Source organism: Aptenodytes patagonicus, chromosome 5 (genome assembly GCF_965638725.1).
Source record: "Aptenodytes patagonicus chromosome 5, bAptPat1.pri.cur, whole genome shotgun sequence".
Lineage (NCBI taxonomy): Eukaryota > Metazoa > Chordata > Aves > Sphenisciformes > Spheniscidae > Aptenodytes > Aptenodytes patagonicus.
In genome coordinates this window covers 4,061,327-4,087,698 of record NC_134953.1, presented here as the reverse complement: position 1 = coordinate 4,087,698, position 26,372 = coordinate 4,061,327, and the positions used below count along the sequence as shown (strand labels likewise).

General features: G+C 43.5%; 2 protein-coding genes and 1 long non-coding RNA gene across 3 annotated transcripts; 2 read left to right on the top strand and 1 right to left on the bottom strand.

The window, feature by feature from the left end:
- Positions 1-149: 149 nt before the first annotated feature.
- On the top strand, positions 150-3,512 carry EXOSC3 (exosome component 3). Its single transcript, XM_076338355.1, has 4 exons — positions 150-455; positions 549-698; positions 1,599-1,750; positions 3,216-3,512. The coding sequence occupies exons 1-4, from the start codon at positions 174-176 to the stop codon at positions 3,415-3,417; spliced, it is 786 nt and encodes a 261-aa protein (XP_076194470.1). The 5' UTR covers positions 150-173; the 3' UTR covers positions 3,418-3,512.
- Positions 1,244-13,562, bottom strand: LOC143160569 (uncharacterized). The gene is made up of 3 exons (XR_012995405.1): positions 13,300-13,562; positions 3,099-3,279; positions 1,244-1,422 (listed from the first exon to the last, which is right to left on the bottom strand). It is a non-coding gene; the product is annotated as an uncharacterized LOC143160569 (long non-coding RNA).
- Positions 13,563-16,056: 2,494 nt separating this feature from the next.
- PRXL2A (peroxiredoxin like 2A) lies at positions 16,057-24,861 on the top strand. The gene is made up of 6 exons (XM_076338354.1): positions 16,057-16,151; positions 19,361-19,540; positions 19,907-19,998; positions 22,900-23,040; positions 24,075-24,239; positions 24,377-24,861. Exons 1-6 carry the CDS (start codon positions 16,142-16,144, stop codon positions 24,473-24,475), a joined length of 687 nt encoding a protein of 228 aa, XP_076194469.1. The 5' UTR covers positions 16,057-16,141; the 3' UTR covers positions 24,476-24,861.
- The last annotated feature ends 1,511 nt before the right edge of the window (positions 24,862-26,372 follow it).

The window sequence follows — 26,372 nt, the reverse complement described above, 5'->3', positions numbered from 1 at the left end:
GGTGTTACTGTTGCGGCCGGAGGAGGTCGCTGCCGCGCCGCGAAGCGGGGGCGGGAGCCGCCTTTGCCCCGGGCCGCGGCTGCCCTTCTGGCAGCGGCCGGCAGAGGAGCCCCGCCGCTCCCTCAGCCCGGCCGCCCCCGCGCCTGCGCGGCGCCCGGGGCGCCTGCGCGGCCATGGCGGCGGCGGCGGGCGGCGCTGCCGCGGAGGCCGAGGCCCGCGTGGGGCAGGTGGTGCTGCCGGGGGACGTGCTGCTCCTCCCCGCCCGCCCCGACGAGGACGGGGAGCGGCTGCGGCTGGGTGCCTGCGCGGCCCCGCGGGGCCGGCTGCTCTGCGGGCCGGGCCTGCGGCGGTGCGCGGCCGGGCTGCTGGTGACCAAGTGCGGCCTGCTGCGGCACCGGCAGGCGGGCGGCGCGGCGGCGGGAGGCGCCTACTGGGTGGACTCGCAGCAGAAGCGGGTAGGGGCGCGGAGGGACCGGGTGCGGGGTGGGGGGAAGCCCCCGTCTTGTCCGCTCCTAACGGGCCTGTTTGCCCACGGACCCCGCTTGCAGTATGTTCCGGTCAAGGGCGACCACGTCATAGGAATAGTGACGGCCAAAGCGGGAGACGTGTTCAAGCTGGACGTCGGTGGGAGCGAGCAGGCATCTCTGTCCTACTTGGCCTTTGAAGGCGCCACGAAGAGGAACAGGCCAAACGTGCAGGTAATGCCTTCGTTTATTGGAGGTAACGCGTTAGCGATGCCCTTTGGTGGCGCTTCTGTTGCGCTTTAGCAGTTTTTCTTAGTAAAAGGTATTATTACGAGTCGCGCGTAAGAGGGGGAGCGCAGGTTTATTTGCAGTGGTTTTGCTGTGGCCCTCCTTGGAGGTTTTTGCACGATTAGGCTGCGGGTTTTCTGAGGTTTCTTAAGAGAACGTGCAACTAGTGCGGTGTGGTATCTGTCAGATGGCAAGCTTTTTCACTCCTTACGTTTTAGCTTTCCCAAAATACTGCCCGCAGTATAGAGGCAGTCACGAGTAACGTGCGTCCAAGGGGGCACTCTGAAGTTAAGGTTTTAAAACAAGCTTTTACACCATCTGATACTGGTAGAAAACAGTTGGGTTTTTAAGAACACTGTTATAAACAGTTGTGTGGCACATGCATGCCACAGCTTCTGCATTGAACTGAAACACCCTCACCAGAATGCAAAAATGGACTGTAAAGAAAAACAAAATACGTTAGTGTGATATTTTTTGTTGTTGTCCTGATAAATGATGACAAGAGCAGGTTGCTTAGACTTTTAATATCCTTAAAAGTCTGAAGAAAGAGGAATTCGTGTTGGGTATTTAAAAAAGAAAAGCGAAATGCTTCATGAAATACAATTCTGTACTTTTTTTGTATCTTTCAAATTCCAGTAGCGATACGAGAATTGTTGCGAGAGGATGTTTCCTTTAGTAGAAGAAAAGAAAAAGAAAATTCCTGTTATACCAGTTTATTTTTCTATCACCAATATTTTAAAACTATTTTGCAGCCTCATGGGAGGATCTTTATCAATTGAGTATTTCTTACAAATGTGCAGTACGGTCTCCTCTAAGACTTTTTCTTTTTGACACTGCTTTGTTTAGGTGGGAGATCTTATTTATGGTCAGTTCCTTGTAGCAAATAAAGACATGGAACCAGAGATGGTCTGTATAGACAGCAGTGGAAGATCAAGTGGAATGGGAATAATTGGACAAGATGGCTTCCTCTTTAAAGTTTCTTTGGGTCTAGTAAGAAAGTAAGTACTAAGAAAAGTAAGTAGTTGCTCTAACATGTAATATGGTGGGTAGGATTCACCCTATTTCCTCTGAGCAGTGTGGACGATTTGGTAGAGTGTGTAATTGTTCTAGTGCATTTGTACCAGTTTTACCGAACAGAGTATGGATATTGACCTAGAAGGAGCATGTATTTTCCCCCTTAAGAGATTTAGATGCTCTTCTATATGGTGTTGTGTGACCTGTTTAAAGAAAGTTACGTGGTTGCCAAGGCAGCATGGAAAATAAAACCATTGACCTGGGAAAATCAAGCATTCAAGCTGGGGTTTCAGGTATGTGCCTACTACCTGGGAGTTTAAAAATTGGAAACGCTTACTGTCCTTTTTCCGCTTAATGCAGTAGTGGGGGATGTAAGTTTGGCTGACAGCTGATTAAAGGGGTCTTTCCACATCAATACACATTATTTTCTGACTTCCAAAGAAAAATAAATTGCATTGAAGTAAGGATACAGCTAAAAAATCTGGAATTTTCATTTAAAACTGACACGTTAATCCAGGAACCGTTTCATAAGCTTTTAAACGTATTGTGAACTTTGGAGTTACATATGCTGGTGTAAATACAAGATTTTTGTGACTATCAAAGAATACCAGCTTACATGGATAAACGGTAGTCAAGCTTTGTTGTTGCTTTTGGGTGGGGTTTTTTGTTTGTTTTCATTGTTCTTTGGAAAAGCAATCTGGAGATGCAGAGCAGCTATTTCATACCTGGGTTTTTTAAGTAATGATTTGTTTGGTTTACATGTCCCATCAGAAGTCAGCGTGAATTGATAGAAAATATTTTTGCAGCCATTCTGCTTTTCCAAATTTTGTCTGTACGCAAGTAAAGAAATAACAGTATATTACAAGTAAACTGCTAAATCCTGATATGTTTGTTTCTTCTTTGAGAAAGCCTGTTGAAGCTTGATTTAATCCTAGATGTATTACAGTATTCTTGACACTTTTAGTATGCTGTCGCCTAATAAAAAGAAAATATTCTATGTTTACTGCTGTTAATATTGTCTCCTGAAGGAGAAGGGAAGTCGTGTTTTGAAAGACACATCTTTAACTCTGGTGTCAAATTTATAAATAGCAGCACTTTAAAAACATCACTTTGTCAAACAGTGTTGTTTTAGAGTTTACTAAATCATAGAATTGTGTAAAAGTATCGATTCACTTTAAATTTGTCAGGTATTACTTCTGAATTGAATTAGAAAAAACGACAAAATTCACAAGTGCTGTATTTTTTTAGGTGCGTAGATTTTATATGAGAGGAGAATTAAAAATCTGATACTGTATTGCTGTTTTGGATGCATGTGCAGCTTGATCATCTTACCTTTTGGTGTTGCTTCAATAGCTCCCGTAACACCAGTACTGCAGTTTAGTTATTGATGGATAATAATGCAGTGAGCGCTTACTTCTTCCTCTGACTTTTTTTTCATCTTGTTTGCAGACTCTTGGCTCCCAAATGTGAAATAATTCAGGAGTTGTCACAATTGTACCCGTTTGAGCTGGTGCTGGGAATGAACGGAAGAATATGGGTAAAAGCCAAAACAGTTCAACAGACTTTAATTATAGTAAATATTTTGGAAGCCTGTGAGTATATGACTGCAGAACAGAGAAAACAAGCACTTGCCAGATTGTCAGGGAATTGATAAGAGAAAACCTTGAGGATTTGTTTGAGATGACTGTAGGGTGTTTTGGTTATTTTTGTATTCAGATTTATATTAAAAGCCATTTTTTAAATGAAGTACCAGACTTCTGTTGTTCTTCAGTTCCCTTCTTTATCCACTCAGCTTGTGTTGTTTAGGAACTTTGTTTTTACTCACTTCTGTGATTATGAAACCCTGTTTATGCTTATGAATTTTCTGGTGTGGAGACAGTCTTTAAAAGCTTCCATTAACTCTTGAGTTTTGAGGTCTAACCAAGTCTTCTGTAAGAAAACTGGTCAGTTGGTAAACTGCATATATTTGCTTTTCTAGTCAATATTAAAACTTCAAACAATACATGTTTACTTGGGGTAGCAGGAAGTATCCTACAGGTCATTCATTCTGGTCAGGTGCTCTATTTATACAGTCACAAGAAGTGATTATTTAATATTTTACAAAATTTGGGGATAGAAACGCAGGTGGGGAATACCAGAAAAAAAAAATTACAGGGTGTAGCATAAAATAATCATAGGATGGTTAAAGCAAATGATCAGATAAGACCCAACATATGGTCAGTGACCTTGCCACTTTTCCCTAAAAGATAACCTGGCTAGTAGTCGTAAGGAAATGGTGATTAGGATGTAACTTCAGTGTGAACATTCAGGAGGCTTGATGGCTCACTGGAGGTAAAAAATATACTTAACAGCAATGCTGTTTGAAGTCACTTGGAACTTCTTCATAAGTGCTTTTTAACTAGAGATTAGGTAAAGCAGCAATAGCCAGGTATTTCTCAGTTCTAGACATTTTAGATTTGTTGTTTAGTTACAGCATGAAGATTCCATATAGCTTTGCTTCATGTTTAACAAAACCAGCATTTCTGAAAAAAGCTGTATTAGGCTTCATTGTGCAGTAGTTCCTCACATGCGTGTAGAGGAAACGCTGCCCTAGGGAGGATGAACTGTCAGTCTATTTTAGTACCTGCATAGTTTGCTACTGTTCTTTTGAGAGAGAAAGAGAACCCTGGAGTAATGGAAGGGGAATTACTGATGGCTGCTTCCTGTGGGAGAAAAGTTTGACTGTATGTACCCAATGAACTGCATTGGAGCTGTTTAAGCAGTTACTTAGATCTGTGATGTTTTGTGGTTCTTAATAAGCTTAGTAGTTTGATAGCAATAGTTAAAAGAAATTAGAAAAAATGGACCAATTAGAGTAAGCCTGAATATAATCTTAATTCCAAGTGGAAACAAAATTCTTTCTGTTTATTCTGTATTTCATCCAAAGTTCAGCCTGTTGTGTTTGATGATACGGTTTTCTTTGGCATCTCTCTCATGTAGAAATTGCTTCAGTTCAGAGCCGCTCCTCTGACTCATCTTTAATACACTTACCTAGGGCTTCCCCTGATTCAGTAAAAACACAGCTCTAATGGTTTCCATATGAGTCTAATGGCTACAATTCAGAATTCTTTCTGGGTTTCACTGGCCTCCCTATTTAGCATTTAGGGTATTGCTCATCTGGCTTGGTAGATCTTTAGTCATCTTTTTTCACCCGTTTCTCCCAGCTGAAGTGACTTTCATTCACATCCCATAAATCCTTTAGGCCTATAATCTATCTCTTGCTACACATGAAAGGCTGTAATTTAATAAGGATTTCACGAACTCTGCTCTTCTCCGTTGTTTTTTCAGCTTTAGCTAACCAGAGCCCCTGCAGGTTGTCTGTTGTTAGAACAATAGCTGGCATAAGCAGCAAAGCACTTGCCAAATCATCTCAGGGTGCTGACTTTGTTTTCGGTGAATGTTCTTGGATCATAATAGTAAACCCACAGGAATGGGGAACGACATGGATCACTTCCTGAAGAGTTGTAGCTTGAAATGCAATTAGCCTCACCACTCCCCCTTCTACCTGTCTAAGCAACCTCCCTTCCCTCCCAAAAAGTCTTGAGTTTTAAGCCTAACCCGCAAGATATGCGAACAGTCCCAGACTGAAAAATGCTGTTTTGGTGCTGCAGCATAGCAAATGGTGACCTTGAAAGTTTTCAACATCATCAGTGCCCTATTTCACACCACCCATTGTTCTGTCCCACTGTCAACTGCTTATCACCCAAATGTAACCTTAGCTAAACCAAGAGCAGGAAACAAAATGCATTAAAATTATGCTTGTGTTTAATTTAACAAAATGGTGTATCCACAAGGTACTTGAGTTTTACCCCCTACGCAATCATGTTAAGTACGTACTACACTGAAGTTTGTTTGACAATTTATGCAGTGGCAAAAATGACGGTGGATGTGAGCAAAATGGGTGTGGGGAAAAAAATGCTTGAAAGCAAATACGTTTAAATGCATTACTAAAAGACGGCAATGTTGGTGTTTTGGTTTTTTTCTTTTTTTACTTGGAGAAAAGAAAACTACATTCCTTACACCAATTACTAGCTTTGACAAACTTTATCTAACGGACAAAATACTCAGGCAAAATCTATGTGATGTCTTCGTGAACTTTTAGTTCTGGCTTGGTGACTAAACCAGTGTCGCCAAAAAGAGTGACGTAGAATATAACTTGGTTCTAGGAAGAAAGACCGATCATGAGTTAATTATGTATTCTGCTGGAAATGTTACAGGAAGTCCTTCACATTCCCATTAAAGGCACATAAACACGTACGTTTCGGGGAAATGGAACTTGCAGAAGTGATGCTGTGGACTTGAAATGTACCTTGCTTAGTAGAATGTCTTTCTGTTGCGTTTATCTGTGTGATAATTTAAGTCATTATGTAGAGTAATTCATTTCAGATACTCGGTGATTGTGCATTGGGTGCTTTGCTATATTGCTTTTCTTTCAAGTTGTGATGAAAGTTAAGAAGTAGAGATGGTAGATGTCAACATGGACACAGTCTGTATCCCCAGAGATTAGCACAACCCCTTAAAAAGAAAGTTCACAAAGAATTAAGTGGAAACCATACATTGAAAATACGAAATAAATAGTTTGTGGCCCTTCCTAGGTTGATGTGTTGTATAAAGACCAAGAATAAATGCTAACAGAACGTACAGATATGCAGTGTTAAAACTAAGCGTGATAGTAAGACGTTTGTGTTTTCCTCTAGCAGAAGAAAGTTGCACAGACAAATAGTTCGATGTAATAAGAGGATTCAGAGCTTAACTCTAAGGCTATGGTTAGAGTGTGGCTGTAGCCCTGCTACATTAGAAGTTTACTGTGCCCAACTGCTCATTACCACCTTACCACCAGAAGTTGCAACTGAGGTTTGCTGGCATGTGTATTTGATTCCTAGCCAAGTTCTGTCAAAATGACCCAGATTGGCATCAACGCTTCTAACAGCAGGGTTATTTTGTTTTTCTAACCCGGATGTTCTTTTAGCAGAAGAGGTCATGGAATTTTTCTCTTGGATGTTAAATATTAAGAGCAGCTCATCTACTACTGGAAAAGCATAGATTTGTTAGAGAAAGCCCAGTTCTCTTCCTTAGTGCTTAAACAAATAATTCTGAGTTACAGCTAAATCAACCCGTAAATCAACAAGTTATTTTAAACCTTACAAACTGGTCACCTCCAAGCTTTACATACTTATATAAAAAAAAAACCCCACCAGTTTTTCTAGCTGCATACAACCCACTTGGTGAGATACGTTATTTGACTGAGTATAGAAGCTAGCTGTCTTAAGGACAACGTGGAACACTTTAGTTGTATTAGTAACACAAACAGCCTTGTCCTTGCTAATGACTTGTATAGATTGCAAGATGCATAGCTACTATTGAAGGCTATAGTAAGGAATTAAACGTGTCAGTGTTGTCACCCCAACAACTTGAAAGAGAAATAGCCTAGAAACATGTTGGGTGCCTGGATTTTAATAGAAACTGTGTAGTAGTTGTGGGCGGTTAACCAGGACCGCTGCAGAATGACCGTTTTCCCCTGATGTCCTGATCTCGCAGAATTGCACTTACTGCCTTTTTGGTGCTATTAATATGGGTATTTTGGGATGTTCAGGAGCCTATTTTTGCTTATAGAGCCTGAAGCTTGATCACTATTCTAGTGGCTTGAATAGTCACTAAAAAGAACTCTTTTTACTAGGCCTCAGTGTCCTACCTAGTATGAGAAAAACTAAAAAAAATGGACTAGAATAACAGTGTAGGTAGCACTGCAGTAAACGGGACAAAGAAAAACTGTAGGCCATGGAGATTCAATTTTGCTTTAATGACACTTGCCAGCTCAGGTCGGGTCACTGCTGCACTTGCACTGCTTCTTGTAAGGCTTGTCCTCCACTGGTTCAGGTGGTTCCTGCTATAGTAATTCCTATAACATGCAACTCAAATCATGGGTCACAACAATTTAAAGGTGTTTCCATTACAATCTCCACCCCTGGTCCCTTCGGATCAAACTATAGGGTTTAACATTGCAATGAACTCCTCCCCTTGCCCCTGCTCCGGCTTGGACTTATCCACAGACTGCAGTCCCTTAGGGTAGTACCTGCTCCAAGTGGAGCCTTATCTATGAGCCACAGTCTCTCCAGGGGTACACCTGCTGCGGCACAGACTTATCCACAGTCACTTTGAGATGCACCTGTTCCAGCACGGCCTTCTCCATGGGCCACAATGTCTTCAGAGATATACCTGCTCCAGCGTGGCCTTACTCGCAGCCACAGTCCCTTCAGAAGTAAACCTGCTGTAGCACAAACATAACCATGGCCACAGACGCTTCGAGATGTACCTGCTCTGGCATGAGCTTATCCACGGCCACAGACGCTTTGGGGTGTCCTGCTCCCGCATGGACTCATCCGCAGGTCACAGTCCCTTCGACTCGAGTTCACACTGGAGTTCCAGCCTGTCCAGCACAGCAGCACAGAAACAGCAGCGATGCCCTGGCCATCTGCCAGCCCAGGCGCATCGCCATTGCGTTATCAAAATGTTCCCAGGCACAGCAGAATACGATGATAAGCAGTACAGCAAGGCAGCGAAAGCAAAAAGCAGCCACTAACGAGCACTAGACTCTAATATACAGTAAGGCAAGCAAGCCCCATGGCAAGCACAGGAGCCTGTCAATTAATAGCTAAACAGCAATAACAGCTATAAATTCGATCTAGCACATTCCAATCAAACCTGTCATTGTCTCGAACCATTTGAGCCCCATGTCGGGTGCCAAAAAGGACTGTCGTGGTTTAACCTCAGTCGGCAACTGAGCACCACCCAGCCGCTCGCTCACTCCCCCCCGGTGGGATGGGGGAGAGAATCGGAAGGGTAAAAGTGAGAAAACTCGTGGGCTGAGATCAAGACAGTTTAATAGGGAAAGCAAAAGCCGCGCACGCAAGCAAAGCAAAACAAGGCATTCATTCACTGCTTCCCATGGGCAGGCAGGTGCTCAGCCATCCCCAGGAAAGCAGGGCTCCATCACGCCTAATGGTGATTTGGGAAGACAAACGCCATCGCTCCAAACGTCCCCCCCTTCCTTCTTCTTCCCCCAGCTTTATATACTGAGCATAACGTCCCGTGGTATGGAATGTCCCTCTGGCCAGTTGGGGTCAGCTGTCCTGCCTGTGCCCCCTCCCAGCTTCTTGTGCCCCTCCAGCCTGCTCAGTCGGTAGAGCATGGGAAGCTGAAAAGTCCTTGACCAGTGTAAACACTACCTAGCAACAACTAAAACATTGGTGTGTTATCAACATTGTTCTCACCCTAAATCCAAAACACAGCACTGTACCAGCTACTAGGAAGGAAATTAACTCTATCCCTGCCGAAACCAGGACACTGATGTAAAGATCCTAAAGACTGAGGGACAGACAGCAGGGCTAATGACCTCATCCGCTCTTTCCAAAGGTTATCCATTGCATTGTCGTAAATGGTAGGCTTTTCTGGGATTCAGTGTTTATAAGACCATTGCCAAAAGAGATCTGTGTAAGCATCTGTATGCCCGTTAAAAAGACTTACTAATTCTTTCTTCCTGCTCTTGTCCAGATGTAGGGTGTTGCACCAATCTCTTCTCAGCGTTCCACTGTGAACACCCGCTCATGCGGGTGAAGCCGATTTGTTCAAAAGACCTGTAGGTCCTTTGGTTTCTTCAGTGACTACCGCACCCTGATCTTACTGAAGATAAACCTAAGCTCCTGCGTCCAGGCTGGCTGTAGACAGACTGGTGCTTTTATTTCCCGAGAATTGGGATGAGGTTGAAAACGCCACCACATGAGTGCGTATCGCCGGACAGCCTCCAAAGAAGAGATGGCTGTTGCCTGGTCTAGCTGAAACCTATGTCAGTCTGCATCTGTGTGGATATGCCTTTAGAAGCACATGGGTGAAAAGTTCAAGTTGTATTTTTGTATATCTGCATCCAATCTTATGGGCTCAATATTGAAAATCTTAATTAGTCTGGAAATCCTTCTACAGACATAGGGCCTAGGTCCTGGCTTAGCCCACCACTGTCTGTTTCCTCGTTGCTTTTGCGATCTCCTGTTTCCTGATAGAAAAGACAGTTTGTTTAATATAAGCCATTCGTCTAACAACGCCCTTGGTCTAAAGCTGATCTATAGAAGCATGATCCAACAAGAAACAGAAATAATTAACTTCTGAAGTAACAAACAGCTTTGTCATTCTGTACGTGAATTGAAAGTTTCGTAATGCTAGATCATGTTTTAGCACAGATACTGATACAGTGCATGCTGGGTGACTTATGCACAGGCATGCTGGGGTAATCTAATTAACTGATAGACAAGCAGTTTGCTGTTCATTGAGTTTAACTGCTGTAAAACCGAATGATGAAAACAGGAGAAGGGCTCCGTGTGCTTTTTAAGAGCACTATTCAAAACCTGAGAACTAGAGGATTAAATGTTGGTGCCTGTTGCTCTGTGAAATGTTCTTCGCATGCGTGTTAGGGACTTCATTATTCTCTTTAACAGGAAAACTGTGTGAATAACATCTGAACAGGTGTATGGAAAAGCTAAACTATTATAGTTCAATCATAATATGATTTTATCAAGAGGGAAAAACAGAAAACCAAAGTCGTCAAATTCCCATTCAGCTTTCCTGCCAAAATCTCACTACCTTTCTGAAGCAATGAAGGCAAAGGTAGTCTGATAAGGAAGTCTAAGAAGGACAAAGTAATTGTTGCTGCAGCTCCACTTATGCAACACAGCAGCTTTTCATGGAAAGCAAGCCTTCCTGCAGCCGTAGGCAGAGAAGGTTAGGTTCCAGTGTTTTCATGACACCATTTTTCCTTGAGTTCTGCGTCTATTAGAAGTGTCCGTGCATTCAAGGGGATTTCACTGCTTTGTGAAGTAGGAGGATATTCTTGGATGGACTCCAGATGTGCGGGCTCAGATTTTTCTGCATTTTTCCTTTTTACAATAGGGACAAATGAAGTCAGAGTCACTTCTGTGATTAACTGCTTACTGTTCTTGCCTGATGCCTTGTCACAGACTCCAACTCGGAGCAAAGAATAAAAAAAAGGATGTTTTCATCTTGTGATAGGTGGGGTTTTTCTCCCTCAGGAATACTGGCTACCTTTGAATTGTGAAGGCCAGCTGCCAGACTGTTAGACGTGTAACATGCAGAAGTATCATTAAGAAAAAAGTTTGGGTTTTTGTTTTGTGTGCTTACTATGGCAACAAAAATAATGGAGCTGCAATTCTACCCTTGCCAAATGTTGACAGCTGGAGCTACAACCATTCTAAAATTCAGAAGAAAGGAATGTTGACAGCCTGCAGAAATTAGGGTTTTAATTATAGGATGATGGCTGGCCAAATTTGTCAATCATATTTTTTTGTCATAAAGTTTTTCTGAAGATTGCTGTGGCACAGTGGCAAAGATACATACATTCTAATGCTGATTGCACTTAAGAAACAGTGAGAAAGCCACTTCAGCCGATTATGTTTGGTGTTGACAGAGAACCTTCCCACACTGGTTAAAGAGAAGTAGAGATATTATTTGGTTTTGTGTATTTTCAAGAAAAAAAAGCAGCCCCAAACCCTACGGTCCTCCCAGATTCCCCAGCTCAGGTAGTCTGGTAACGCTGTTTCTGCCATGAAGTTTCCTTAGGTTATTTTTTAATTGCTGGTAAGTCTGAGTGACTTTAGTGCTTTTTATAATCCATTTGATTTCTAAAAACATGTATAGATAAAAGCATAGCTACCACAATTTTGGGCCAAAAGACCCCAAATCTTGTCCCTGCAACTGTCTGCGGCTGTGCCATCCTGACATGTACTAAGCAACACGATGCAACGGGGCTCTGTCTTGCAGAACGACCTTTCGGTGTTGCTGTCTAGCAGCGCAGGGCCGCTGTGCTCTCCTGCAGCAGCCGGGCAGCGTGGTCGGGGAGCAGCCAGCCTCTGGGAAGCGGGGTGCCGGGGTGCTCAGGCAGGCTTCCAGGTGAAGCACCTGCTGGTGCATCCCAGCACACGTGGGATGTGGCCTCCAGTTTGATCGGTGCTAGGTCAGAACCGCAACGCTGCTGTTGCTTCTGGTTAGCAGGGACCTTGTTTTGTGGTGAGACTCCTCAAAAAAAACAAGTTCTGCACTGAAGATAAACAGAAACTGCAGGTAAGGGGTAAACTGAGCAGGTCCAACCAGAGTGGCTGGTGACTCCCAGTTAGGAGAGAGATAAGAAAAGGCCATTTGGTCTAGTTAAGTTTGGGACATGCTGAAAACCAGCGGCTCTCAGTCGTTTGGAATGTAGACTCTGGTACCATCAAAGAGGTTATGTGCATTCTCCTGAGCTGCTTGGTGCATTAGCGGCCAGACTGTGCTGTCGTCGCTACTAGCTTTTTTTGTTTGTTTTTTGGTATTTTAAGTGCCAGGTTAACAGGAGACCTTAGGAAGTAGTCCCAAGGTAGTAAAGACGAGTCCTCCGAGTTTCTGGCTGGAGCGGTGCCTAATGACCACAAGCAACTCAAGAGCGTGTTCATTAAATGATGTTGTGACATGTTATTGGCTGGCTTACCTGAGCAAGTATGTACTTGAATGTAATATATATGTAAGCATTTTAAGTGCCCCATTAATGAGACTACTTGAATGATAAGCTCACTACGTTCTCGGACTTCAGTCTTTATGGTTTTTTTCTGCCTCAAATATATTTAAGCACCGTGTCTCATAATACATTTCGTTTCTTTCTTTGCTCGGCCAGAAGCTAAAAAAAATCCTAGCGAGGAGAAAACGGGTCCCGGGAGGGAACAGAAGGTTCTTATTCACTGCAGTCCCTAACGGCGGGGATGACCCCCCCGCTCCGCGCAGCAGCTCTGTCGAGCCCCGCGGCTCTGCACGGCGCGGAGCCCCGGGGACGCCGGTCCGGAAGCCGCCCAACCCTGCCGGCCTCGCCGAGGCGCCGCCGGTCCCCGCTGCGCGGCGAGGCGCGGTGCCTGCGCGGAGGCCAGCGGGGGCGGTGCCTGCGCGCTGCCCGCCCGGCGGTGGCCTGCGGCGGTCCGCGGGGCCGGGAGCGGCGGGGCGCGGCAGCGTGAGTGCGGGGGCGCGGGGTGGCGGGGGGGGGGAAGACGCCCGGCGGGGAGGGGCGCGGGAAGCGCCGCCGCCGCACCGGCCGCGGGGGCCGGGCTGCCCCGGCCCGGCCGGCGGCCGGCTCCTCTCCCCGTCCCCGCTCGCCTTCTGCGTGCCAGCCGCAGCGCGGGCCGACGGGGCTGGCCCCGCTAACGCAGCGGGGAAGAGGCGCGCAGCGGTTGCAGGCTTTCGAGCAACGAGGGGCTGGGGCGTCTTCGCGGGCAGCGGGCAGGCGTGAGGGGCGCTGCGGGCTGAGTCCCGTCCCCCCCACGCCGCCCCCGCGGAGCGGCCGTGTGGCGGCCTTTTGACCTGCTGCGCTCGCCGTCGGTGCTCTGCCGCTTCCCCCGGCGGTCTGGGCTCTGAAATTCCGCTTACGCCCGGCCCGGTGATTCGATACCCTGGTCGATCCCTGCTCTCTTACCTAACTTAACCCGGGTGCCGGTGGGCACGGCAAGGTCGGTGAAAGACAGAGCGGCAGCCTGCTTCGTTCCTGACGCGTCGGTTTGGTCCCGGGTGCGATCGCGCTACTCGGGCTGAAGAAATCCACCGAACGCGCCTTGGGGCTGCTTGAAGTCAGCAGCGCAGGGTCCTCCCAGCCTGCTCTTCTGGAACGGCGGGGGCAACCTCCCCGTCAGACCTGGTTCATAGCAGGCGGCAGAAAGGGTGAACCAGGTTGTGGGGAAGCTGTTCTCGGCTGGGCGTATCTGAGCCGAATGCGTTACAGCCCTATTTATGCATAGGGCCGCCCTTGCTGAATGGGTTGGAGCTGAAGCGTGTATTGATTATTTTGTATTTTTGCTTTTAGTAACGAATAATTTTGCTCTTAGGAATTGTGGAATGTGAGGGATGTGAAAGTTAAAATATAAGCAAGGCCTAAGAAGCCAGAAAGGTGGAAAAATAATTCTTAATTTACGCTTGAATCTGTAGGAGCACGGCTGGGTGGGAGCAGGAGGGGCCGCTTGCTGCCTAGCGGGTCGCTGTGTTTTTGGTGAACGCTGATTTGCATTATTAGTGGGTCTGTTGGTACCCCCCTTCTTCCCCCACCTCTGCAGCCTGCCACAGCGTGCAGCTTTCCTGCTCTGGATCCCCAGCAGACCCAGCAGTGAGTTTAGCCTGTAGTATATTCACATAAGTACTTTTTGCAGTTCTGTGCTCTGGTACTTCTTCCCATCTCCGTGGTACCTCCATTTTGCTGATTGAGCAGAGATTTGAATTCTCCCATACACGCTATCTAGCAGCCTGTTCCCTCTGAATAAACCTAGAGAGTTGGAAGATTCCAGAGTGTTCTGCCAGAGCTCTTTGCTCTCCCTTGCTCAAAAGAAAAGGCTCCTTGAGATGCTGGGTTTCTTTAAAACATTCTCAGAATGGGGGGGATTATTTGGCCTAACAACTAACTTCCTTTCAAAAGAAGGAGTATGGTTTGCTTGCTTGACACAGCAACTTTCTCTTCAGCTAGAGCCAAGCGCAGTGTTGTACTGAATTCGGTAATGAAACATGCGCAGACTGGGAAGAAACCTGAAAAGATGACTTATTCTCAACACAAGGAATGGTTTGTTACAGGCTCTTGACAATGGCGAAAAGAAAATAAAGAAGTCCCTCGTGTTGTGAAAGTCCCTTACATTCGTGCCATCAGAAATGTTAGGAGGCTTCTTTGTGCGTTGATTTTGGCGTTTAAAGGACAATTTATGTTGGAAGGGACCTCTGAAGTTTCTCCAGTCAAATCCCTATTTAAAGCAGGGCTCATTTTGAAGATCGGTCAGGATGCTGTATTTTGTAATCCTTACTGGTATTTAAAAGCTCATGAAATCTTGACGAGCATGTTACCAGGTTATTGTGAATTGTAAATTTTCTTTATAGGAGTTAGAGTACAAAGATATTTGTAATCGTATGACTCATTTCTGGGGGGAACGTCTCATAAAAAATAATCAGCTCAACTTATGTTTGGGATATGCAAGTTGTGACAAAGCTCCGAAAGATTTTTAGGCTCGATACGGAATGTCTTGGGGAAGTTGGGAGTGGGAGAGAAGGGAAGAATAAGCAATGGTCAAAGCCATTTTAGACTAGGGTATATGTGCTGGTGCAGTCCAGCTTGTGAGAGTGCCCACTGAGTGTTTCCACTTTTGCTCAGCTGTCGTCTTAGGAAAAGTATGTAAGTAAATCTGTGTGCTACCCTGAGTTTTATTGACAACTTGAAAACAGACTTTCCAGGTTTTTTTGACACAGCTGCAATGGGTCCTGTTTACACTGCTAAAATAAATGTTTAAGGAGAGCTATCTTCTTAATGACAATTTTGTCTCTGGTTGTGGGTGGAAGGGAAATGAGACATCTAGAAAACCATGTTTTAACTGGTCTTGACACAAAGTGAAGGTCATCAGCTGGCACTTACGACGGGATTAAGACAAAGCTTGTTTAAATTCTGGTTAGTGGAGTACTGGCAGACCATAAAATAACTCACTGTTATCTTGGAGGTCTCTTGTGGTCACCACAAAAACACACAAAAAGATGTTTTTCCTTTTTTCTTGGCCTCTGCCAAAGAAACTTCTCTGTAAAGAGAAGTGCTCCTTCCCCTCTGGAGGTTTTAGCAGAGCTGAGAGCTTGCAGATCTGATTCCAGAGAAAATGATGCTCTTGAGCGAGGGGATGTTGCCACTAAAGTAGGTAGCCTAGCATAGAAACGCTGGGTTAGTTGGGTTAATTCACCAGTACAGCCTCTATATTGAAGCTTTTTTCTAACATTGTGCATTGTGATGGCTTTTTAGTTGTTTCCAGGGTTGTTTGTATTGTTGGAGTGCGGGGCGGGGGTTAGAAGTAGAAGAGACTGAAACATAGGGAAAATACTACTTATAAAAATGCACAGTTCTACAGAAAAGCACAGTTTAGCATGCAGAAGTTCAGTGCTGTGTTCCCAGCTTCAGAAAAGCTTTCTGTAATTCCCGTTCCCTGCACCCACCCACCCCATAAAGAGGGTAACCATGTGTTCGGTTTTTAAAAAAAAAAAAAAAAAATGTTGAATGATTAAGATACCTTTAAAACAATGGTGCTGTGGATTGGACAGCTGCTCTTTCGTAACTGCCGCAGGGCGACTCTGGCACGGATTGCTCAGAGACGCCAAGAGCCAGGTCCTGGCCGCAGGGCAAAAGCTCCAGAGCTGGACTCCTGCCTAGTCCTGCCCACTCGCCACCCGTGGCAGCGCAGTTTGTCTTCTCTCCTGCCTGCGCTCGCATTCAGGGGGAGCTGGTGGTGGCTGATGCTCCCGCAGGCTGCATGGGTTCTGGTGAGTGCGTGCACCTAAATGTTAAAGGCTTACGGGATGTTCTGTTGTATCTTCTCCTCGTGGATTATGGCTTACGGGATGCTTTGTTGTATCTTCTTATTGTGGGTTGTCGGGTGATGTTTAAAAACTCATAGAGTTTGATCACAAGGCAATAGCATTTGTACTTGAAGGTGGGGTGGAGGGTTGTGAAGTTACTTTGAGCTTCAGATTTCCTTGATGAACAGCAGCTAAACAGAAATGAAGCTGCTAGTTGCAAACGCTCAGCTGTTTTCCATTTAGTCTCTTCATTTGGGGTTCAGTGACATAGATGTGTAAGGGTTCAGCCTGCCTTGTTAGCAAATATTTTCATAATCCTGGCTGCTATTTCCCAAACGTATTTTTCAAAGTGGCTCACTATGGTGTTTGCTTAGCAGGGGAGGAATTTCAGTATCACCATGTAGAGCCGCTTCTTCCATTCCCCTATTTATTTAAATAGCAAAAGATTCGCATATTTGAATAGGGTTTTTTTGTCACTGAGTAGAGACCAAAGAGTCCAATTAAACTAAAGAGGTGTGTTGACTAAGCTGAGGGAACTGGGGTTGTTTAGCCTGGAGAAAAGGAGGCTGAGGGGAGACCTCATCGCTCTCTACAACTCCCTGAAAGGAGGTTGTAGCGAGGTGGGGGTCGGTCTCTTCTCCCAAGTAACAAGCGATGGGACGAGAGGAAATGGCCTCAAGTTGCGCCAGGGGAGGTTTAGATTGGACATGAGGAAAAATTTCTTTACTGAAGGAGTGGTGAAACATTGGAACAGGCTGCCCAGGGAAGTGGTTGAGTCACCATCCCTGGAGGTATTTAAAAGACGAGTAGACGAGGCGCTTAGGGACATGGTTTAGTGGGCATGGTGGTGTTGGGTTGACGGTTGGACTCGATGATCTTAGAGGTCTTTTCCAACCTCAGTGATTCTATGAGTCTAATGATCTCCTCTCTATCAACTACGACTGAGTGGAAGCTGGCTTTTAGCGCTGCTAGTAATGCTAACAATAATAATAATGCTAATAAAAATAAAAAGCTATGTGAGAATTACTCATGAATCAGTTGCCAAATTTGGCAACATTTTTGTACGCAAATGACATGCACAAGGGATTAATACTTGGGTTTTACCCCCCCCCCCCCCCCCCCCCCGCTTCTCTTCTTGTAACTAAGAATTAAGAGAAAAACAGTTCTTGACCAGCCAAGATTCAAGTCCAAAGAATAGTTGGATAATCAAACGCTAGGAGGGAGCAGGGCTGTAGTCTTTTGGGTATGCCACAGAGATTTTAAGTCTTAACACAAGGATGTTGCTGCATTACAGCAATACATTTTGAGTTACATTTTGGTCCTTCCAAAGGCTGGGGTCAGGATGGTCTCTGATACGAGTCAGAGGCAGATATCAAAAAATTGTCATTACAGTATGACTTTATGTTTGAAAAAAGTGCATAGTGAAAGCAGATAATGGTCAAGGAAGGTTTCCCTTGGTTAGAAATAAGTGGTGAAATGGGGTAGAATCTGTTCTCTTATCTGCGTTATGTCTGTGTAAACTGGCCTTGGTTCCTGCTTGGGATTATGGATTATTTGCATTTCTAGATACTGCGATACTGTCTTCCTTGGAACCAAGTATACTGTTAAAAGATCAAAGCGATCTTTTCTTCAAAATGTTTTCTACCTATTTCGGCAGGTAGGCAGGTGGTTGTATTTGTTTGTCAGTAGTATTCTGGAGCTAGTGTTAAGGATGGAAAGGGATTTTCTCCCAGAAAATTCTGGGCACTGTGGCTCTGACACAAAAGCAAGGAGCTACTCCTAGTTCTTACTTTCTGAATTCTGGCAACAGCTAGCTGTGGGGATAAAGATTATGTGTGTCTCTGGTTTATTGCCAGTCACAGTTCAAAATGGTAATATTTTCCTATATTTATGAGGGAAAAAACCCTCTCCCATACAAAAGTATATACAGACTGCAGTATTTACCAAAACAGTCTGTCAGGGAATAGGGTTTTGCAGATGGCTCTGGAAAAAATTTGATTCTCCGTATTGTGTAATACTAAAGTTGAGTGACTGCAAATCTACAGCCCTTTGTAACATATAACTGTTGTGATGTAAGCGTGCAGTGACTTCTTATACTGCCAAAACTCCAGTGACTCTTGTACCAGTTATTGCTCAGAGCTGGATCTTGAATTGTGTCCACGAGGCAGGGCTAACTGTGCTTTCCTACATCCTCGTAACTGATACTGCCTCACTGGAAGGTGGCTGTCAGCCCTTTCCAGGCTTGTGAAACATGTGCAAGGGTCAGGATTGGGCTGGGGGGCGGGGGGGTTGTGGATGGATGGTGGTTAAATAAAATTGCTACCGAACTAGAGTCACTGGTAATAACAAGCAGTGTTTGTACTTTAAGACTCGAGCAAGCATATGTAATGGCTTCCATTGCAATGTTATCAGTTCTAACTGATGGGTGTGAGTTTAAGTTGTTTGTTCCTGATGTCATTTCTGCTTTAGCAAGGGTGGAAATTGGTTAGCATATAGAAGGTGCTGTCCAGGGCATGAATGTTGGATCACTGTGTCTAATAAAATGGTTGCAAGTCTACATATTTCTGTCTGCAGGCATGACTGATGAGCTCTAATTTTGGCTTGGTGCCTGCCTTGGTTCTAGTGTGGAACTCTAAGGAACAGGAAAGGTCACCAGTTATGGTGAACCAGATATAGGTTATTACTTTTTTTTAAAGTCTTCTGTGGTATATTTGTAAAATTCACTGTTTAATATAGATTAGTGGGGGGGGAAAAAACCCCATTTAATCTACAAATGCTTATTTTTTTAAAGAAACCACTGTCTTAATGTAATAATTTAAGTTACTGGCTAACACAGAGGTCATCTTGTTAGAGGCTTTTTATTACACACGTATACTTCAATCATCTTTCTCCCCATTGCACCTGAACAATTTAATCATGAATGTTTTTGTCAATCTGGTAGCAGGAAAAGGTAATAATATCTTGTTAATATTTTTCATGTGGGTCAGGCGCAGAACTGGAACATAATCTAGATCTTCTAAAACCCAGTTCAGTACATTAATAAATATACAGATCGTCTCCAGTCAAACCAAAAATATCCACGTGAGCTTTCAGTTGTTGTTTTAATCCAGTTCCTCCTTGTCTGGCATCATTGATGTCCGGTGTTAGAGCTGCTTTCTTCTTTCTCTTTCCAGAAATCTCCTTCCTGCCCAACTTTGGGATCTTCACCATGGGCATGTGGTCCGTTGGTCTTGGAGCCATTGGTGCAGCTGTGACAGGGATCGTCCTTGCTAACACTGACATATTTTTGTCCAAGCCAGAAAAGGCTACGCTGGAGTTTTTAGAGGAGATAGAGCTAAAAACTTTGGGATCAGGTAAGATTCTGGATGTTTCAGCCCACATTCTTTGATAATTGGGCTTTTATAAGAACCTTTGTAAGGCCAGGTTTGGAAGAGTTTTTCTTAGTGTTTCCTAGTTATAATACAAAGTTGGGTGCCCTTGATAGCAGATAATTCTGCTGAAGGAAAAACAACTGAAACTCATTATTTCTGGATGAAACATGACACACTTCTAAAAATCAATGAAGCAATAATACCCTGTTATGCATACAGAATTTTTTTCTGATAGAACTGTATTTGAATGTGGAATTCTCTGCAATGCTTTGTGTTGGTCCTTAAAGCATTAATCATTATAAAGAACAGCTGATATTATTGTTGATGCTGTTTCTCCTGTATAAACAGAACAAAGAACATTCAAAGCAGGTGAACTATGGAAGAAGAATGGTGCAGTGATCATGGCTGTGCGAAGACCTGGATGATTTTTGTGCAGAGAGGTACTTGCTGGGCTTGGGGATTAATTAGGAAGAGTTGAGCTCTACTTGCATAGATTCCCTTTAAATAAAGGGAGGGGGTGAACAGGGCAGTCATCAAATGCATCTGAAGTATCTGAAAGGTCTTGTTTCCTAGCCCAAACTGGTTGCCAGCTAACAGCATACTTAGTTTTCTTTGCAGCTGGTTTGTATAGTCTAGGTCCTGAGCATTTTCCTTCTGAAGGCGATGGATACACGATTTTTACATCTGCCAGGGACCTAGCCCATGGTTATTAGGATGGGAGATTACACAAAATCCAATTGGTAATGAGTCTTATGAGCTAGTTGCATTCCCTGTGTCCAGAATAAATCTCTGTGAGCCAGGTAGTCTCTGGTCAAAAGCAGCCCAAGACTGGACTGGCAGAAAGCCATCAGATAAATCTCATCAGCAAAAAAGAGATGTGCACAAAGGGGAGTCCCTCGCTGTTCTGGATGCTGAATGTGAGGCAGCGAGGTAAGGAGTCTCAAGACAAGGAGTTACTGTTCCATAACAAGGTGAGATGGGAAACAAAATTTGACCCTTAAGTTGGCATTAGGCTCCTTGGGTGGCGGTGAGAGGAGACACTTAAAATACCATTTGAGTGTACCGTGTGCCTGGGAACAGCCATAACTTGCACGTTGGTCATTATTTTTCTCATAGCTATGGGGAAAAATAGCTATTATGTTGTTACTCACTACTCTATAACATGGAGTAATTAATATTGCAACCACTTAATTAAGGGATCTGCTCCCATCAGTAGTAACTGCTTAAGTATGTGTAGAATTCATGGAAGGTTAAAGATTAAAGTACTTTGCTCTCTGAACAGGTGTAGCGTAGGCAGGAGGAGAACGTGCTACGTGCCTGACTCTGTGCCTTTCGCATACAGTCAGACAGGAATTCATTAATGATTTTTTTTTTTTAATGGTAACTTTCTACGTAGAAATAAAGAGCCCAATTCAAAGAATTGTGGTTTTTTTTCTTTCAGGAAAAAAATGAGAGAAAAATTTAATTTTCTAATTCTTATTTTTGGCTCAAAACTTCAAATTTTTAACAGAGGCAGTCACACTGCCACAATTAGATCAGCTAATTAGGGTAAAGAATTGTTTTGTATTTTAACTGTGAAAGTGTTTGAAAAAGTTTTAAGATTGTCTAAACTGAAATTATTTTTGGTTGTTGTATACTGAAACCATTTTTGTGAGTTGACTCTTGCCTTTCTCCTAAAAACAGTTCAGCTGCCCTTTTTTTTTGTCCCTTAATGTTTTTCCATAGTATGAAAGCTGCTTCTTTCCCCACTGTCACTGACTCTGAGCTGGTGGAATGGTTTAGTACAGGTGACTTGCCATATATGTTAACCTGCAGGCAGTAGGTTTTTATTGTTTTGCAAGAGACAAAATACACTTGCTTACATCGTAAGGCTCTACACCTGTTATGTGCTATAATTTGCCCACAAAAATAGACTTCTTTGCTTTCTCTTATTGTATAATTTTTAAATAGCAGTAAAGAAAAACAAGTCGGGTCTAGTCCCAAGATGCTGCTTGAAGTCTTCTCTCTTGAGAATTTCAAAACTTAACTATGCTCTTACATTATTGCTGCTCTTTCCCCTCCCAAAAGCCAAGCCAGGAGACACAAAATAAACCCCACCAAACTGCTGAAGTGCCTTTCTCCAAAATGCTAATGAAGGTTTGATGGTATCACTGACATGATATCCAGAGACAGCGATTTCTGGTCTTACAGGGCACCCCGCTGCACTAGCCTGAAACATCAGTTCTCAGACATGTTAGGTCGCAATACTTTTTTTTTTGTTTGTTTTGTTGATAATGAGAGTTTTGAACTACACAAAAAAATCCCAGATAAAATTGCTATTAACCCCTCTTTTAGGAAGATCATAAGGCATTTTGTCGAGGGAAAACAGAAAATGATTACCAGATCTTTAAGAACAGAAAAGTGGGGAAAGATCTAACAAGTGTAAGCTATGATCCTTTAACTCTCGCACTCACTACTCGGTGTTTGCTTGCGATGCTGATTCATCCTTTTTCATTTCCTCTGAAAAAGACAGAGGGTAGTGAACTGGAAAGCTGCCCTTAACCTTTCACCTAGTCTTTCTCTAATGTCTTTTCTCCTGGCTGGTCACCCCTATCTGTCTGCTACTTGATACTCAGTAAATTCTAGATACCCCGCAAGCCTTTGAGTTAAAGCATTTCAGTTAGGTGGCTGAGGGTGTTCACGTAAACTGTGTCCATTTTTTAAAGTGTGGAGTTCTTTGTGGGAGTTTGTCCGGTAAAAATGACCTTTCTCCATTGGAGATGAGAAGAAACATATCTGCAGTGTGCACTCTGATCTGTTGGAAACCTCGGAGGCCTTTGTACAAACTGTGGGAGCTGAGACTCCTTCAGCAGAACAAAAAACCCAGTGGATGAGTGGCAATACCTTACGCTCTTACACACCAGAAAAAGCAGTGTTGCTTCTGGGATACTGAAGATGTGTGAAGAAATTCCCTGATTATTTTCTCAGGGAAAGTTAAGTGATGTGCAGGCACTATCTTTCCACTGTTCTGTAAACACTTCAAAAGATAGTTGAAGCCCTAGCACAGGCAAGGTGTATCTACAGTTTTGAGTTAAAAATATGTTTTCTTCAGGATTTTACTATTTTACCCAGTAAATGCTCAAAAAATCTCCTTCGTCCGTGCTTAATGAAGAGAATTTTAGTAAATCTAATGACGACCTGCCTAGGAGTAGCGCTAGCTTAAATGTCTGATTTACAGGTCTGTTTCTGTTTTGCACCTCAAGCAAGAATTTATTTATGTTTCTGATGCTCTTGAAATTCAAGGTGAAGCTTTCCAAGCTCCATCGACTGCCTGAAATGTTTGGGGTTTTTTCCTTTCTTAGGAGGCTTCTGAGCTTTCCTCTCTGAAACCTCAGCTGTCCAAGCTGGGTGTCCCTCTCTATGCTGTTGTGAAAGAGAAGATTGGGACTGAAGTGGAGGATTTTCAGCATTATTTCAAAGGAGAAATCTTTCTGGATGAAAAGGTATAGTGAAGTTGGTGTTCTCCTTTTGTTTAAAAACGAGCTTATGAACGTCCTCTTTGAAGAGCTTGTATAAATAATATAGTTAGAATGTGGTCTGAATGAAAAAGGATTTAGTAGCACTGTAGTTTAAGAAGTTAATTAGCTTTGCTTTTCTCTCTCTCTATATAATCTCCTGCTCGGCTTACAGACTGCTCTGTAGCTGTGCACTGGTAACATGCTGTCGCAGGATTATTCCTCCCCTCCTCTTTAACTGGTAAACAATATGGCCTATTAATATTTATTCCTTTCTTCCACTGGCTGTGTGACTTGCTGGTGTTTATGATGTGCGAGTCAAGGTCTGAAGGTGACAGACATAACTAATTCATGAAGTACGGGCCAAATTGCAGTGATGTGGCTTGACCCAGTACACTGGCACATGCTGTATTGCCAGTCTCATGTCCTACAAAACCACAGCCCCGCTTACTCCTTAACCCAAAAGACGCATTTAGAAATCATTTGGCTTCTGAAGGAAAAAGAATACGTAATACTCAAAATCGACTAGAAGATACTTTTATTTTCCCTCCCCGCTCTGCCTGTGTGAAAGAATCAGGCTGATTTAAAAAAAAAAACAAACCACCAACCAAAAAACCACCAACAAAAAAACAGATGGCTGATAAAGTTTCAGGACTTGGCACCACTGCTGTCTCTTTACCAGTATTTTTATTGCCATGCTTCAAAAATAAGAAAAAAGACATTTATCACAAAGCACCCCTGTTGTCAGCAATAGGGATGTAGATGTACATTAAATGCTTGTGAGGATCAGCTTAAAATCCACATGAATGGTGGCAGTACCGCTAGTTGGCTGTGTGGAGGTAAGTGGTCAGGTGGTACGTTAAAGAGGTTAGTTCAGGTGCAATTTCTTTCTAGCTCTGCCTGGTTAGTTTTTGTGTGTTGCGACCTTTCTTGGATACAGGGTTGGCTGGTTTCCTGAGTTTCATTTGGGAGGAAAAGTCCTTTTCACTTTGTTTGCTGAGGTATTTTCTGTTTCCCTGCAGAAGGGCTTCTATGGTCCACGCAGAAGAAAAATGATGATGTCAGGCTTCTTCCGCTTTGGAGTCTGGCAAAATTTCTATCGTGCTTGGAAAAGTGGATATAGTGGTAACCTGGAAGGAGAAGGATTCACCCTGGGAGGAGTATATGTGATTGGGGCAGGAAGACAGGTACTGCAGGCCATCTAGGAGGCTTTTATGTCTCCTGTGAGACCAAAAGTTTCATTTCTGGAATTGTTCAGTTGCTGGTCAGTTGATCTTCCACAGGGAGACTAGTGTATGAATTTCTCTCTTATGTCTTTGACTAGGGTGTTTTACTGGAGCATCGTGAGAAAGAATTTGGAGACAAAGTCAGCCTTCCATCTGTCCTTGAAGCTGCTGAGAAGATAAAACCACAAGCTTTGTAAGCGGAAAAATAGTTGCACATGTTTCTGATCACAGCTTGAAATGTATAATGCATCTGTTTCTTGAACGTGCAGTTTAATTGCTTCTTAACTATTTAGTGATCACCGCAGAGGAAAGATTCTCTATTCAAACATAGAAAATGATGGAAATCCTCCTGGATCTTTTTTTGTTGCTTTGCAGCCTTTCAGGTGGTCAGGATTTCAACTGCTCTTTTGTGTCTGACTGTATTAATGAAAGGCTGGGTCTAAAACCTGACCTAGCCTAGATGTTTTCAGTCAGAGACAGTCAGTTGAAAACCTGTCTACCTAGGGCAGCAAAACTCTGCTAAGGCTGGAGAAATGGAGTACCAGCTGAGGTTGAAGGATAATAAAAGTTTATGTGAGTGAAATGCCTTTGCTTTTTGCTTTTTCATTAACATGTAAACACATCTGTGTTTCTAGAAGACTAAACCCTGTCAGTCTAGATTATTCTGAGATCCTACAGTCAAGACATGCCACTATGTCTACCCAGTAAGTTTCTTGTTAGTTAACTACTGGCTCTAGATCTTCCAGCTCTTTGTGTGAGTCCTTGCAAGGAAGATTGAAGAGATCTAATGTTCACTTCAGAAGATAATTGTGGCATGAGGGCAAGTTCCTTCTTGTGTTTAAGATTCTAAAAAAAAAAAAAGGGAACAATAATCAGAGAGCAGATTAGGTAGTTTCCATCCTGGCTTGAGTTCTGCAGTAGAATGGCTGGGCTGTTACTCCTAAAAATAGATGTAGTGTTGCACAATATGATCCATGAGAGCCCGTACCAATACATACATAGCCAAATACACGTACCTAGACTGAAGTATGAGCAGGACAGCATGAATTTTCCAAATGTGCTGATGTTTCAAAGTATAAACAAAATTTTAACACTGCACTTAAGAGAGGATTATCAAGTGTTGCGTATCCTTCATTAGCTGGTGTATATAAAAGGATAGGTAACTTTGGGAAAATGTGCGGGCTAGAACATACTAAGCTAGCAGAAGAATTAAAGGGAAGGATTCTTTTGTCCTGGCAGCAGGTCAGTCTGAACTGTCATTCTGCTTTCTTCTGACCTTAAAATTAATGAAACCTTCATGTACCGTTGGTACTGAGGGCAGGGATACTTGGCACCTCTGAAACTTTCGTAATATACCTATTTCTGCTCTGTGTGCCAGTGCCTATCCATCTGTATTGTTGAGTTCTGTGCAAAAAATGGTCATATGTGATGCTGACTGTATGAAACCTAAATGCCAAAAACTCTAAAACTTCACAAACACTGAGGCCTGGCCTTGGTCAGTGTTAAATCAGTTATGCAGGCTTTAAAATTGCGTCATTATGGATGAAATCCAGACTTTTTTTTTTTATATTTATGTCCAGGCAGAACTAATTTTAACTAAAGATATTTATGTGCTCTTCAGAGTCTGTTCTTCACAGTTCCCTGAAACAACACTAGCAGTGAGGATTTTGAGTGATTCATATGTTCACCAAGATGTTTCGTTTGAAAACTAAATGGAAATTGGACTCATGTATGCTACTATCAGCTGAAATTTGTGTTTGACTGTTTTGGGGGACGGAGAGGAACAGGAGTTTGGAGAGTAGAGCAGCAAAGTCTACAGCAAATTGACTACATGATACGGACTTTCTCTATGCAGGCTCTCCTAGGATTCATGGGCAGGTGCAGAGAACCATGTGTTGTCTCTGTCCATGTTCTGAGCTGCCTGGGTAAGTATGCCCATAAGATGGTGTCAAAAAGCTGTTGGGTGCTCCAAGACATAAAATGTCTGGCTGGAGGTAGCCTCCTCTGAATGGCATCCAGAGCAGCCAGACAGCTGCCAAGAGTTTGCTCAGTGAAATAAAGAATTGTGCCTGAGGGCTTTTTGTCCTTGGTTTT

Bases quoted from the DNA above. Each gene is read 5' to 3' on its own strand.
- EXOSC3 (XM_076338355.1), top strand. From the start codon at position 174: ATGGCGGCGGCGGCGGGCGGCGCTGCCGCGGAGGCCGAGGCCCGCGTG. The intron at 456-548 runs GTAGGGGCGCGG...CCCCGCTTGCAG, and splicing joins TGGACTCGCAGCAGAAGCGG to TATGTTCCGGTCAAGGGCGA. The intron at 699-1,598 runs GTAATGCCTTCG...TGCTTTGTTTAG, and splicing joins GGAACAGGCCAAACGTGCAG to GTGGGAGATCTTATTTATGG.